The 14,994-nt window shown below is 48.2% G+C and overlaps 1 protein-coding gene and 1 pseudogene across 3 annotated transcripts; one reads left to right on the top strand and one right to left on the bottom strand.

Moving 5' to 3' along the window:
- Positions 1-1,733: 1,733 nt before the first annotated feature.
- On the bottom strand, positions 1,734-14,465 carry FUS (FUS RNA binding protein). 3 transcript variants are annotated; one of them, XM_074382041.1, is made up of 15 exons: positions 14,376-14,465; positions 12,337-12,361; positions 12,091-12,245; positions 10,751-10,895; positions 10,352-10,548; positions 8,399-8,636; positions 6,792-6,826; positions 5,265-5,297; positions 4,382-4,485; positions 3,541-3,670; positions 3,193-3,294; positions 2,934-3,057; positions 2,511-2,611; positions 2,239-2,386; positions 1,734-1,938 (listed from the first exon to the last, which is right to left on the bottom strand). In XM_074382041.1, exons 1-15 carry the CDS (start codon positions 14,386-14,388, stop codon positions 1,899-1,901), a joined length of 1,590 nt encoding a protein of 529 aa, XP_074238142.1. In that variant the 5' UTR covers positions 14,389-14,465; the 3' UTR covers positions 1,734-1,898. The 3 variants fall into 3 exon arrangements, with proteins under 3 accessions (XP_074238142.1, XP_010338959.2, XP_074238143.1); XM_010340657.3 differs by having other exon boundaries at positions 10,364-10,548; XM_074382042.1 differs by having other exon boundaries at positions 10,751-10,892.
- On the top strand, positions 8,672-8,790 carry LOC120367510 (5S ribosomal RNA; annotated as a pseudogene).
- Positions 14,466-14,994: the final 529 nt, after the last annotated feature.

Genomic DNA, 14,994 nt, shown 5'->3' with positions numbered 1-14,994 from the left:
ATCGCGCCATTGCACTCCAGCCTGGGTAACAAGAGTGAAACTCCGTCTCAAAAAAAAAAAAAAAAAAAAAAACCCAATTTGAAAACCCAGTTAACTGCAGGCCAGGCGCAGTGGCTCAAGTAATCCCAGCACTTTGGGAGGCCAAGAGAAACGCTCTCTACTAAAAATACAAAAAAATTAGCTGGGCATGGTGGCACATGCCTGTAGACCCAGCTGCCCAGGAGGCTGAGGCAGGAGAACTGCTTGAACCCCGGAGGCAGAGGTTGCAGTGAGCCGAGATTGCGCCATTGCACTCCAGCCTGGGTAACAAGAGCGAAACTCCGTCTCAAAAAAAAAAAAAAAAAAAAAAAAAAAGTCAAAGTTTACAAGCACATGGTAAGAGGTTGAGGGGCACTAACATTTTAACTCACTGGCCACACCCCTCCCCTCTATCACTCATTCCCTGAGGGTCTTCCACCCTCCAATTAAAAAGTCAAGCAGCGCCAGGGGCGGTGGCTCAAGCCTGTAATCCCAGCACTTTGGGAGGCCCACGTGGGTGGATCACGAGGTCAAGAGATCGAGACCATCCTGGTCAACATGGCGAAACCCCATCTCTACTAAAGATACAAAAAATTAGCTGAGCATGGTGGCGGGTGCCGGTAATCCCAGCTACTAAGGAGGCTGAGGCAGAATTGCCTGAGCCCAGGAGGTGGAGGCTGCGGTGAGCCAAGATCACGCCACTGCACTCCAGCCTGGGTAACAAGAGCGAAACCACCTCAAAAAAAAAAAAGGGGGGGGGGGCTCAAGCCTAAAACCTCAAAATGCCAGTGACGTCAAGCCCTCTGACTACTTTCAGAAAGCGACCCAGGCAGACCAGTCTCCTTATAGATTATCTACCCAGGCCCTGTCCACCAGGCCAGCTAGGAACAGGTCAACTTGGCTCCTTTAAATTTAAGCAACTACCTCCAGCTTCCCTTCCCAGAAAACCTTCCCCTTTCTCACCATCTCCATTCCCAAATCTCTTCTCTGCAGCACCATATTAAGGCCTAAGTAAACCAAAGTCTGAGATCAGAATTTGTTGGCCCCTTCAGGACCTCCTGCACCATGGTTTCAGAACGAAAAATCCCGTAAAACAGAAATGGGAGTCTGAACAAAGTAGGACTCACTTCTGGCTTTCCCATTTCCTAGTTCTGAGCCTTGTAACTCCTGTACTTCCTTCTCAGCTGTCAAGCACCCAAGGGTCTCTCAGGGTTGAGATTAGATCCTGACTCCACAAACTGCAGCACTCAGCAGGCACTGTTACTCTCCTTCCCATGAAAGACCCAGAGTGGCAAAGAGCTATCCACCATAGTCAGATTTGAATAGTGCCCCATATAAACCCAATTTATTTGAGCCTCACCATTAAAAGTGCCAAAAGAGTTAAGAGTTCTTTTAAAAAGTTAAACTGCTGCAAATAAAAACTTGAAGACCAGTATGCAAATAAATGTGGTAAAGGAAAAACTCCCCATAGCTGGGCAGATTTAGGCCGACACCCATGACATCCCATGTTCTTCATTTCTCATGTATGCATCCAAGTTTGCCGTGACAGAAAAGTTTAATCTGTGCTCTCAAAGGTATCACTTGGCCTTCTCCCCTGGAACAAACGCTGTATTCCAGTTCCTGCTGAGCAGGATGATCTGTAACAGGGAAATTCCCAACCTTCCTGACTTGGACATCACTCTTCCAGGAAAGTGAGGAGGGGGAAGAGGACAAAATTTAACTAAAATGGTCATGTTTAATGGGAACCAGAGGTATGGTTACAATTACATAGTCCAACACAAAAAACCCCCTTGGGGTGATCAGGAGTTGGAAGGTTACAAAATAACGAGGGTAACACTGGGTACAGGAAGAAAAGCTGTTCCAGAACCTGGGGAGCGAGGCTAATACGGCCTCTCCCTGCGATCCTGTCTGTGCTCACCCCTGCAAAAAAAAAAAAAAAAGGTTATCCGTTATATTTGGGTTACCAGCCTCTCCAAGTTTAGATGTAAGTCTAGATATCCTATCTGGCCCTCCTACCTAACCCAGCAAGAATGTGTTATCTCAAGTAGGTCTACAGATTCATTCTTCCTGAGTTAACTTTCCTTCCCACCCCACTACTGGTTACAGTCTCCGGTCTTTCCATCCAGTCCTCCAAATGAAACCACTTTCTCAACAAAACCTTGTTAACCTATGGCCTTCTGTTCAACTACTCTGCTTTTTTATTCTCATTTAAAGTCTTACCTGGAGTCCATCTTGCCAGGGCCAAAGCCACCTCTGTCCCCACCACCCCGGCCCCCTCGGAAGCCTCCACGGTCCCCACCACGGCCCCGGTAGCCTCCTCGATCATAGCCTCCTCTGCCACCACGACGATCATCTCCGTAGTTGCCCCCTAGTACAAAAGAAATAAGATCTATCATATACATTTCCATCCCTCTACCTTCCCAGAGCCTCCCTGCTGAAAACTTAAGAACTCAGTGGTCCCAACTCCTCGGCATCAGGTCTGCCTTTCTTACCCATATGAGAGCCGCCTGGTCCCCCTCCTGGGCCATCTGGTTTAGGAGCTTTACACTGGTTGCATTCATTCCTCCAAGAGAAGTTCATGTTCTCACAGGTGCTAAGGAGAAAGACGACAATGGAGGAATGGGGAATAGGCAAGACCCAGAATTAGGAAGAAACTACCATGACTTCTGACATACAGTGAGAAACTGAGGCCTCAGAAAAACAAAAAGGCTTGCTTCCCCCAATCAGAACCTGAACAAAAACCATTATTACTGAACCCAATCCATTACCTTTCCCATTACATCAACCTTACATACATAAGCTTTTGGCTAAATCTGACCCCAACAGTGTGGCACTGACCTTTACTTCTTTGCAAACATCCACATACCTAATTACCATAATAAAAAAGAACTAAACAAAAACTGAGTTTCACTCACGGATTAGGACACTTCCAGTCACCAGCGCGTTGCTGTCCTCCACCGCCACCACCTCCACTGGGAAATCCTCCCCGGCCGCCACCACCACTGCCACCACCTCCGTAGCCTCCACGGCCCATGGGTCCTAATGCAGATAAAACAAGTATGGGTCTGTCTGCTCCCCGCCAAGTCTGGCCAACCTAACTCGTTCCAGGCGCCTTTACCATCTTCTGCACTCTCCCAAACCCCACTTTGCAACCACTAGTAGGTAGCTCCTCACCTCCTCGCCCTCGGCCTCCACGACCATTGCCACCACCCCGATTAAAGTCTGCCCGGCGAGTAGCAAATGAGACCTTGATAGGATTTCCGGAGAATTCTTTACCTAGAGAAATAAAGAAGTATCAAGAGACTTTAGATTCAAGACACATTAATCCAAAAATTCAAGCTAAGAGAAGCATGCCTTTCCGAAATGGTTTATTATCTACTGACACGTAAGCAAAAATGAGACTATACTTGAAACCATAGCTAAAGTGTTGGAAAACTCTGAAGAATCCTCAAACTATAGCCTGCTTCCTAAGGCTTGCTGTCCTAGCCCCAGCCCCACCTCTGCCAGCCTTCTTATACATACCATCAAACCAGTCAATAGCTGCTTTAGCAGAAGGTGGGTCATCAAAAGAGACGGTTGCCTCTCCCTTCAGCTTGCCAGTTTCCCTGTCTGTGTACAAATTAATCATGGGCTGTCCCGTTTTCTTGTTTGTCTGAAGGCAAAATGAGGTAACAATTTTAGAGGCTATAGTACTCCCATCTTCTTACTCCAGAACATGAGGTTTATCATTCTCAAATTTCAGCTCCTCTCTTCCCAGTTACTTCTTCCTACCTCACATGTAAAAGTCCATTAAAGAAAACTGTTTCTCACTCCAACATTGAGAAAGAAAACTATAGAGTACAAATCTCAGAATTTAGGGCACTCTTATCAGTTATACCTTTTGTGTTAAGATAGAACTTCTTTTAGAAAACAGCAAGTGGCCAGACGCAGCGGTTCACGCCTATAATCCCAGCACTTTGGGAGGCAGGTTGATCACCTGAGGTCAGGACTTCAAGACTAGCCTGGCCTACATGGCGAAACCCCATCTCTACTGAAAATACAACACTTAGCCAGGCGTGGTGGCGGGCCTATAATCTCAGCTACTTGGAGGCTGAGGCAAGAGAATCACTTGCTACTGGGAGGCAGAGGTTACAGTGAGCTGAGATCATGCCACTGCACTCCCATCCTGGGTGACAGAGCAAGCTCCACCTCCAAAAAAAAAAAAAAAAGCACCCAGCAACTAAGGCTCCTTCCTCAACAATAAGCTAGCAACAACCATTAAGACTTTTGTTTTTACTGCTAGCAACCATTAAGACTTGCTTTTACTAATGTGGGAAATCCAAAAGCCTGCAACACTGACAGAAAGCACCCACTCCACAAGTACCTTAATAATACCAATCTGCTTGAAGTAATCAGCCACAGACTCAATTGTAACATTCTCGCCCAGGCCTTGCACAAAGATGGTGTTGTTGTCTGAATTATCCTGTTCTGCTTGTTGAACAGAGGAGAAAATGCAAATGTGAAAAAGTAAAACAAATAAAAATAAACACATAAGGAAAAACCCAAAAGCAGTACACCTAGTATCCATCAAGCAACTTGTAGGATTTAGTTCATGGAAGAAAAATGAAAAGAAACCCACATTTCCTTTTATTTTGAGTGCCTATATGCCAGCCATGCTGATAAATTTCAGGTTTGGTTTGACAGTTATCCTTTGAAACACAATACACAGTACAGAAACCAGAGCTCAGGAGTGAAATGCCCAAGACCACACAGGCAAAGGACATCAGTGTTTATCAACTTTCAGTTAAGGTTCCCAAAATTTACATTAAAATCTAGTACAAACACCAACACAATCTAAACAAGAGTGAAATGCTTTCCTTCCTGTGGTCAGGCCTTGGTTCACTAGTTTTTGTTCACCAACTTGGACACGATCCACATTTTAAAATAACCACTGCAGTATACCAAAAGTTCTGAATGGAGTCCAGATGCATCAGCTTCACTGGGGACTTGCTAGCTAGGGGGACTTGCTAGCTAGGGAGATTTTCAGGGTCATCTCAGACCTCCTAAATCGCGGGGGATGGAACCCACAAGCCAGGTATTTCTGAGAAAGACTTCATGATTACTTCTTACTGCTAACTAAGAATACACCTAACTCCCTTTCTATCTCTATATTTTTTCAGTTTCCTTTTAATAACAGTTTCAAAGAATATCCAGTCCGTCTTGATCCACTTTAGCTACTCTATTCATGCCACCACCTGTGAACTCACCGGAGTCATGACGTGATCCTTGGTCCCGAGGGCCTTAAGTGACATGGAAAAAAAGAACAAAACAAAAACAAAAACAAGGAAAGGGGAGCTGTTAGTCAACAGGAAAAAACGGACAACGAAAAAAATTAACACCAAATCCAAATTTGCAAAATATCATTAAGTGCTCACAGCCTCACTCCAAAACCCTTTCCTGGGTCACCTGCCCAGAGGAGAAAATTCTAGGCAGGCCCCTTAAGATCTGTAACTTGAGTCTCCACAGAGACAACTCCACACTTCAGAAAATGCTGCCTCCCCCAGCTCAGGCTGGGAAATGTCCTCAGCACAGACAGCAGGGGAAAGGAGACCCATTAAAGTGAACAAACCAACTCAGCTTGGCCCGGTTCTCTCACCCAAGAGAGATGGGCTCGCCACGAGCCATGCGATCATCCAGTTTCTCCCAACTTTTACCACCAAAGACACTTATCCCTTGTGGAACAATTTTTAATTTCATCTTTAGAAACCATTCTTAAAACCATGTTATGTTTCCCCAAAACCACATGAAAATAAAAACCATACATAATAGCTATTATATTTTTTAAGCATGTCCCAGGGAACAGACCAGAAATCTTATTTCCATAATGCAGCCTCTATTTTGTTTCTCCAGAGACCATCTTTGACCAATGTTTATCTGAATTCGCCATATATAAATATTGTACCCACACGCAATGACACCTAAGTCATGAACCCAAGCCTTTGGCTTTAAATGTTGAGACAAATCAAGAAACCTTTTGTTAGTTAACCAAACCAGAAAAGTTCCAGCTTACTGGGAGACTTCTCAAATTTGTCATTTTTCCATGAATTCAGTGTGTGCTGTTTTAAGACCTTCTTGGTCCATGAATTCAGTTTGTGCTGTTTAAGACCTGGTTATTTCCCATGAGCCACACATGCTTCCAAACTTTCTTGAAGTAGTGCACATGTTCCTTCCCAGAGCTAGTTTCTATTTGCCCATCTGAGTTAAGTCCATACACAGAGAATTTCATTCATTGACACCATTCCGTACTTTATATAAACGTATACCAACTTCACCATCCTCAGGTCAGGGCAATGTCACATCCCTCTTCAAGAATTAAAACATTTGGAGGTTGTCTCCCACACACACTCCCACACACACAAGCCTTGGACACAATGATCGAAAGGGTCCTAAAGCCAAGTTGGCACCACGTGTTCCAGCACACATTCTCCAGTTTCTCATGATGGTGGTCACTAAGTGCCAGGTGTGGCAACAGCCCTGTCCCAGGCCTACTAGACCCCTCTTATTAACCGGGGGCAAACCCATTTGGTAAAAGATGACTATTCAGTCTTACCCCTGCCTGCTCCAGGTTAGCACACACCAGGCAACAGGTGGCATTCTAACCTACCCCTTTTGGGAGGTGGTTCTGGACACCTCAAAACCTTTGCACTTAAATTAACAAGCTAAGACATCTGCAAATGAACAATCAGACAAAGCATTGCTGGGAGTTGGGAATTTTGGAAACTCTGTTCACTTACCACCAAATTTATTGAAGCCACCACGGTCACTTCCGCTGGAGAAGACAAGTTAGAAGAAAGGACATGAAGCTTCCAACGGCTACAAAAGGGTGTTTTTTGATTTTGTTTTAACATTCCCCAAACATGGGTAGGTGTTTTCGGAAAAAGATACAAGTGGCTACTAAAATACATCCCTTCCTGACCACCCCTTGTCTGACCTTTGAGCGTGTCACACACACGTGTGCAATTTCTCAGACACAGTTTATAAAGATTTTGATTTCCTCTGGAAAAAAAATGACCCATTTTCCTTGGTCGTTCTTCCGATGGAGCAGATGTATTTTTTTCCTCTTGTCGCAAGTGGTTGACAACCAAGTAGTTGGTTTAAAAACCCTACCCCAATTTACCCAGAAGACATTTCACACCAGGCTGGGGTAGCCCTGAACACATTTTTGTGGTTTTTGCTTTGAAAGCAGCAAGCAGACCCAACCCCATTCCATAAAAAGTCAAAACCAAAAGCAATTTCCCCTTAAAGCAAGACAAACTTAGCTAAGCCCTGTCCTAACTACTGAGCTGTTTTTATCTCCCCCAACCCCCGGGGTCACCCCTTCTACACTGCGAGAAGAGCGGAGTATTTTGCAATGTCACCTTTCATACCTGTGGCACATAAAATGCAGAGCAAGTTAACAGTCACATAACAGTTGTTTTTTCTTTTTAAAGTTTTGCATTAAACACACGCACACAATAGAGTTTTTCTTATTTTTGTTGTTTTTGAGATTGCCCCCACCCACCTCTGCATACTTACCATATCCAAACTTGTTTTAAAAATCTACTTTTTCCAAAAACAGTAACACTGACACTCCTCCCCTTTTTCAAAGGAGACAGGGTAGGGTCCCTCAAATCACATTTACCAACAGATTTGACGACTGTTTTAACATCAAATCTAAGGTTTTACTCAAATCAACTTTAACAGGAAGAAGGTCCAGTTGGACAAATTGATGATTTTTTAGTAACCAGGGGAAAGCAGACAGTGGAACAAATAGGTGGGAGACCACTGTCAAGCATATTTTTGCCCAAAAGGTCTGCACACTTCAGTCAGATGGCCCCACAAACCAAGTCACACACAAAATCACTGTCAAATTAGTGCAAATCAAGCTCGTGGATTCAAATGACTACAGAAAACAGGAAGAGTAGCCAATTCCTGGAAGCTGAAGTCAGGTTAATCATTACCAACTCCCTAGAGGACACATGGGAATACACATACCAGGTTTCCCTACTATTTCCCAGGAGTGGGATCATCGGTTTCCCTTGCAGAGAAAGAAGTCTTCACTTCCATGTTTCTTGCCTAGGGTATCAATGACTCCAATCCATACATATCTACGTATGATTTCTTTCTCTTTGGAAACAAGTGTCAATACTCAAAATCTCTATTCAGTGGTATGGATGGGAGTTTTGGCTCCCAAGTTCTCACAAAAATAAAATGGGGATGTAAAAACAACGTCACTGACCCCAAATCAAAGCCCTCACAGATCCCTAGAATACTAAACCATGCACTAGGGACTGGCTTCAGGGAAATTCATGCAATCCTCCACTCCCCACCAAAGATACTCCCTGGCTCATAAGACACCTACCCCATGCCGCCTCTGCCTCCACGGCCACCTCCACGACCTCTGGGTTCATAGCCACCACTGCTGCGGTTGTAACCACCACCGCCGCCGCCGCCGCCACCCCTGCCACGGCCTCCACGGTCCTGCTGTCCATAGCCACCACTGCCTCCACTACTCTGGTCTTGATTGCCATAACCACCACCACCGCTGCCGCCGCCACCACTGCCACTACTCATGGAGGACTGATCTTGGCTGTAGCTACCTGTGAGAAAAGGAAGGATGATTTTTAAAAAAAAAGTCTACAGCCATACCACCCTGAATGCACCCAATCTCATCTGATCTCAGAAGCTAAGCAGGGTCGGGCCTAGCTAATACCTGGACGGGAGACCGCCTGGGAATACCAGGTGCTATAGGCTTTAAGAAAAAAAAAAAAAAAAAGCCGGGCGCGGTGGCTCATGCCTGTAATCCCAGCACTTTGGGAGGCCGAGGCGGGTGGATCACGAGGTCAACAGATCAAGACCATCCTGGTCAACATGGTGAAACCCCGTCTCTACTAAAAATACAAAAAATTAGCTGGGCATGGTGGCGCGTGCCTGTAATCCCAGCTACTCGGGAGGCTGAGGCAGGAGAATTGCCTGAACCCAGGAGGTGGAGGTTGCGGTGAGCCAAGATCGCGCCATTGCACTCCAGCCTGGGTAACAAGAGCGAAACTCCGTCTCAAAAAAAAAAAAAAAAAAAAAAAAAAAAAAAAAGTAAAGTAGCACAAAAAGGTTCAACAAGTGCCAAGCAACAAAGGACAAAATAAATTCAAAAGACATCTAGGAAACAAGAAAGCAATCCCTTTAGGCCAGGGGTCCCCAAACTTTTTACACAGGGGGCCAGTTCACTGTCCCTCAGACCGTTGGAGGGCCAGACCATGCAAGGTGTAACACCCTTCACAGCCAGCGCTTATCCCAGACAGCAGTATACAGTGTCACAGGCCCAGCACCGCCTCCAGTGCTGTATACAGGGATGCCGGTGATCAGCCTGTGACACTGTGTATACAGCGTCCCGGACATCCGCAGCAGCAGTTGGCTTTTTTTTTTTTGAGACCGTTTCACTCGTTACCCAGGCTGGAGTGCAATGGCACAATCTCGGCTCACCGCAACCTCCGCCTCCTGGGTTCAGGTAATTCTCCTGCCTCAGCCTCCTGAGCAGCTGGGATTACAGGCACGCGCCACCATGCCCAAATAATTTTTTTGTCTTTTTAGTAGAGACAGGGTTTCACCATGTTGACCAGGATGGTCTTGATCTCTTGATCCACCTGCCTCGGCCTCCCAAAGTGCTGGGATTACAGGCTTGAGCCACCGCGCCCGGCCTGCAGCGGGCCTCTTCTGTGGGAAGCCCACAGCTGCATGTTTCCCCTATCATAAGACACCTCCTAAAAATAAAAGCCCCCATCTTTTGGGGGTAAAATTCATATAAGACAGGGTCTTCTAATAGGGGAAACACGGTGTGTAGTAACGTGGGGGGAGACGTTCGGGCAAAGGGAAGTTATAGGGGCCATTATGTTGTTGTACATTTGGGGAAGTATGGGGGCCACTATACTGTGCAGTAATGGTTATAGTGCTTTGCCTTTCTTCCTACTCCTATTTCACACTGCTTCCAGTGATGTGGGGTGCCGCAGCCACAGACTGGATGTGCGTCATATGACGCACTTCCAGAGCCATCACGCGTGCGTCCCGCGTCACCACAAGTAGTACTGTATGTGAGCAACGCCGCGCTTTGCGGCGCCACCACATACTGTGCTCCTCTCACTGACCACCAATGAAGAAGTGCCCCTTCCTGAAGTGCGGCAGGGGCTGGATAAATGGCCTCAGGGGGCCGCATGCAGCCTGCCGGCCATAGTTTGGGGACCCCTGCTTTAGGCTAGGAGTCAAACAGGAGAATACAAATCCTTATAGAAAACGGACTGCTGGCAAAGCTGAGGACATTCACCTCCACCCCCACCTCCACCACCGCTGCCGCTGCTGCTGCTGTTGTACTGGTTCTGCTGTCCATAGCCCTGAGGCGGATTATAGGAGCTTTGCTGCTGTCCGTAGGTTTGCTGCTGTCCACCATAGCCAGACTGCTGGCCGTAGCCGCCACTCTGGGGGGGCTGCCCGTAGCTGCTGCTCTGAGAACTGCTCCCATAACTAAGGAAAACAAATAAAAAACAAAATCATAATCCCAGCATACCCCAAACTTCATTTTTAGTGGATTCCATTCTCTGTAACCAACATAGGTTCCCCCACCCCAATTACACCTCGTAGCTGCTCCTACTCCTGGGTCCCTTTACCATTCCTCATCAATTCACCCCTCTTTTCATGCCTTCCCCTGACATCAACACCACTGTACCTTCCCGAGGTGCTGCTGGGAGCTGGCTGCTGGCCATAGCCAGGGTAAGAGGACTGCTGCCCGTAAGATGATTGGGAGCTCTGGCTACCGCCATAGCCACCAGTTGAGCCATATCCCTGGGGAGCTGACTGAGTGCCATAGCCTGCTATGAGGATAAAAAAAGGGAGTCACAAAAGCCACAAGGAAAGAGAAAATGTATGGAATGGGTTAAAGAAAACATATACGACCTAATACTCACCAATACTCAAAAAGTCAGCCTCTCAGAAGCCGTTAGTAATCTAGCAACTCACAGGCAAAAACAGTTACCACCCTCCTTCTAAAGCCTAAAGTTAACGCTCCAACTTCTACCAACTCTTTAGAACAGTTCCCATTTCACCCCACCAATCTCAACACCATCTCCAGAACCACCCTCTAATCCCAGGCCCAAGGATCCCTGTTAACAGCACTGCCATGTGCAGCTTTGTGTGCAGTTTCCGCAGGACAGCCACATTTTGGTTATGCTTCAGGACCTCGGGACAAATCCCACCTTCTTAGTTACCGTATGATTTTAATACACTTTCAAGCAAAACCATTTTCTCAATTTAAGAATCAGCCTAACATTGTTCTCCTTTCAGAAAATATGCTCTCTTTCATGCTGAGATGAAAAACAGAAGGACCAAAAAAATTAAAAGCCAAATAAAATAAATTACAAACTAATAAACATTTTTGGTTTTTTGTTTTTGAGATGGGGCCTCAATACACTGCCCAGTCTAGAATGCAGTGGCTATTCTCAGGCACAATCATAGCTCACTGCAGCCCCAAACTCCTGGGCTCAAGGGATCCTCCTTCCTCAGTAGCTGGGACTACAGGCTTGCCACAATGCCCTGTAAAGAACTCAGACTCCCAAGAGTTTTGAGAATTATACACTGGTTCAGGGAAAGGAAATACGGAACAGTTTCAACATTTCCATGCTCCTCAGGTTTAACAAAAGCAGTATTTAGAGCTGGGTGCGGTGGCTCACACCTGTAATCCCATTACTTTGGGAGGCTGAGGCGGGTAGATCATGAGGTCAAGTGTTAGAGACTAGCCTGACCAACATGGCGAAACCCTGTCTTTACTAAAGATACCCAAAAAAAAAAAATAAATAAATAAGCCAGTTGTGGTAGCACGTGCCTGTAATCCCAGTTACTCAGGAGGGTGAGGCAGGAGAATCACCTCAACCCGGAAGGCGGAAGTTGCAGTGAGCAGAAACTACGCCACTGCACTCCAGCCTGGGTAACACAGCGAGACTTCGTCTCAAAAAGAAGAAAAGCAACATTCGGAAAGAGAACGGAAGAAATGACTTGCTGAGAGAGACTCACTGTTCTGGGTCTGGCCGTAAGAAGAACCATAGCTGCCCTGGCCATAGCCTGAAGTGTCTGTGGACTGGCCGTAACCGCTGTAACTCTGCTGTCCGTAGGGCTGACTGCTCTGCTGGGAATAGCCCTGCCCGGGCTGGGTGGGGTAGGCCCCATAGCTGGAGAAAAGAAAAACCAGCGTGATCAGGAAAAGATGCCTTGACCATCCTCACCCTCTACAAACTTTGGAAACGCAAAAATAGGACTCACCTTTGGGTTGCTTGTTGAGTATAATCTGCAAAAGAAAAATACAATCACATTATCTTCAGCCAACACTCTGAAAGAGTTGAATTAAAATTAAATTCCTTAACTCAAGCACTGACGGGTAAATAGGACCACGTTGGCCAGGGACGTTTGCTCACACCTGTAACCCCAGCACTTTAGGAGGCCGAGGTGGGTGGATCACTTGAGGTCAGGAGTTCGAGACCAGCCTGACCAACATGGTGAAATCCCTAAAAATACAAAAAATTAGCCACGCATGGTGGCAGATGACTATTCCCAGGTACTCAGGAGGCTGAGGCAGGAGACTCATATGAACCTGGGAGGCAGAGGTTGCAGTGAGCTGAGATCGCACCATTGCACTCCAGCCTGGGCAACAGGGCGAGACTGTCTTTAAAAAATAAATAAATAAATAAATAAATAGGACCACGTGGCAAAAAAGGTCATACAATTCCCCCATGAGACAAGAGCAAGCTGGCATATCAGCCAACTGTTCTCACAGTAAGAAAACGCAAGTTTCTACAGAGTCCCAGAAGCCTTAACCACTGGGAAAACCAAGGTCTCGGTGGACAGCCACTTTCTGCGAGCCCAATTCATGTCAGTGACCATTGCTCTAAAACACTGCACATTACTTTCATCCATTCTATGAGAAAGGCCTTATCCCCAAGAGTCAAAATAGACTAACTTGCCCGAAATCGCAGAACTACCAACTGGCACAGGTTTGAATTCAAGCAGTGTTCAGATTGTGGCCTCCGTTCTCTCAACCCAGACCCACAAAACGAAAATGTCTCAAACGAGGCCATTCTTCACTCTGTGACCAACCCCGGAGATTAGGTGGGCTCTTTAGTGAAGTCACAGAATCAAAACCCCTCGGAATCCAAAAGGTCATCCAAGTGCTCGCTTTAGGAGGCTAAAGTCAACTGGTACTCGATTCCCAGTCCTGTCGCTCCAGATGGTTCGTTTTCTCACCTATCCTGCCTTCCCCCCGACGAACCAAAAACCAGCGAAAGCTGTTTTGAAACGCCCCACTAAAGATACACGAGCAAGATCAACTCATCCACCCAGCACGGGAAACGCAGCGCTTCCTCCGCAGGAAAAGGGAAAGGACCAGGAGAGGGAGTGGCCTCCGATGGCGGTTCTTCTCCCTCCCCGCCTCAGAAACAAGAAATTTAGGCCGGACGCGGTGGCTTACGGCTGTAATCTCAGCACTTTTGGAGGCGGTGCCTGCCAGCTACTCAGGAAGCTGAGGCAGGAGAATCACTTGAACCCAGGAGGAGGTTGCAGTGTGAACCGAGATCGTACCACAGCACTCCAGCCTGGGCAGACCCTGTCTCAAAAAAAAATTTAGGCGGGAAAAATTCTCCGGCCCGGTCACCGATACGATACGTTGGTCGATTCCCGACCACCCCCACCAAACCGTTAAGCCGGAGCGCGGCCACAATCCCGAGCCTCCGCCCCCGCCGCGTGGCAACCGAGGCGGGAACGGAACGGTCCCGCCCCTTCCCGAAGGACCCCAGAGCGACAAGGCTTACACCGGACGCCCGCCGCCGAGTCCTCCGCGAAGGGTCTCGCGACAAAAAGCTGAGCCAACAAGAGGCGGGGAAGGGGTATCAGCGCCGCGAGGGGGGAGGGGCCCGCAGAGCGCGTGCGCGCCGCGAGTGCCCGGATGCAGCACTGCGACAAAGCGGGCCCGAGCGCGGGCCGGGAGTGGGGGGAGGCGAGGCCACGGAGACCAGGCGTTTCCACCCTCACCTCACACTTCAAACCACTAAGAAGCGTCCCTCCCAACGCCCACCTCAAGCAAACGGACTGGGAAGAGAAGACTTCCCGCCTAGCGCGCTAGGCGCCAGAGGAGCGAAACAAAATGGCGACACCAGCCTCCCCCAGTCACCCCTCTCCGCGGCTTCCCGCCACAGGGGTGCGAGAGAATCCCACACGCGATCGCCGCCCTGGTCCCACAGAAAATGAAAAGCCCAGCTAGGAGGTCTCGGCTCGGAGCGCCGCTGCCGCCGCCTCGCGCCCTTACCTACCGTTTGATGCCATGTTCGCGCACGCGCGCACAGGCAAGCAAGCAACAAGATTCCAACTCCGCGGAACACCGACGCCTCGAGGACTGAGCAGCCCCGCCTCCTGCGTCGAAGCTTAAGTACGCCCTGCCGCCTACGCACTGCGCAGGCGCGCGCCAAATGCGGAGGAGCATGGGGGAGGCAGGAATGCACTCTCCCCACTTCCTAGGGTACGTAGAGGATCCGAGCAGGCAGAAGGGAAATGACGTAACTAAAGCCATGTAAATACTATACATAATCATATTTTTTGAAGAAAGACCTCTCTCTCCTCGACAGAACTAGCCCACGCTCTAACTCCACCCCCATGAAGGCACAGTGGTACGACCTGCGTGCCCGCTGGGGGCGGGGCGAGGGGCCCGGGCGGCTAGGGAGCGAACTGGAGTCGCAGCCGGGAGTCGCGGGGTGGAACCGAGATTCCTGTGGCCGGGCCTCTTTGCTGGCCCCCGCTTTCACCCACGATGACGAGTTCCTGCCCTCCGTCGCCTTGCCGCTGTGTGGGGCGCCTCGTCCTCCCGACCCCAGCCTCCCTCCTCCAGCAGCACACACTGACTCTCTCTCTCCCTTGGGCCCTGGTGTTGACTTC

This window comes from Saimiri boliviensis, chromosome 12 (assembly GCF_048565385.1).
Source record: "Saimiri boliviensis isolate mSaiBol1 chromosome 12, mSaiBol1.pri, whole genome shotgun sequence".
Lineage (NCBI taxonomy): Eukaryota > Metazoa > Chordata > Mammalia > Primates > Cebidae > Saimiri > Saimiri boliviensis.
Note: the sequence above shows the minus strand (reverse complement) of the source record. Positions and strands in the feature narration are given on the sequence as shown.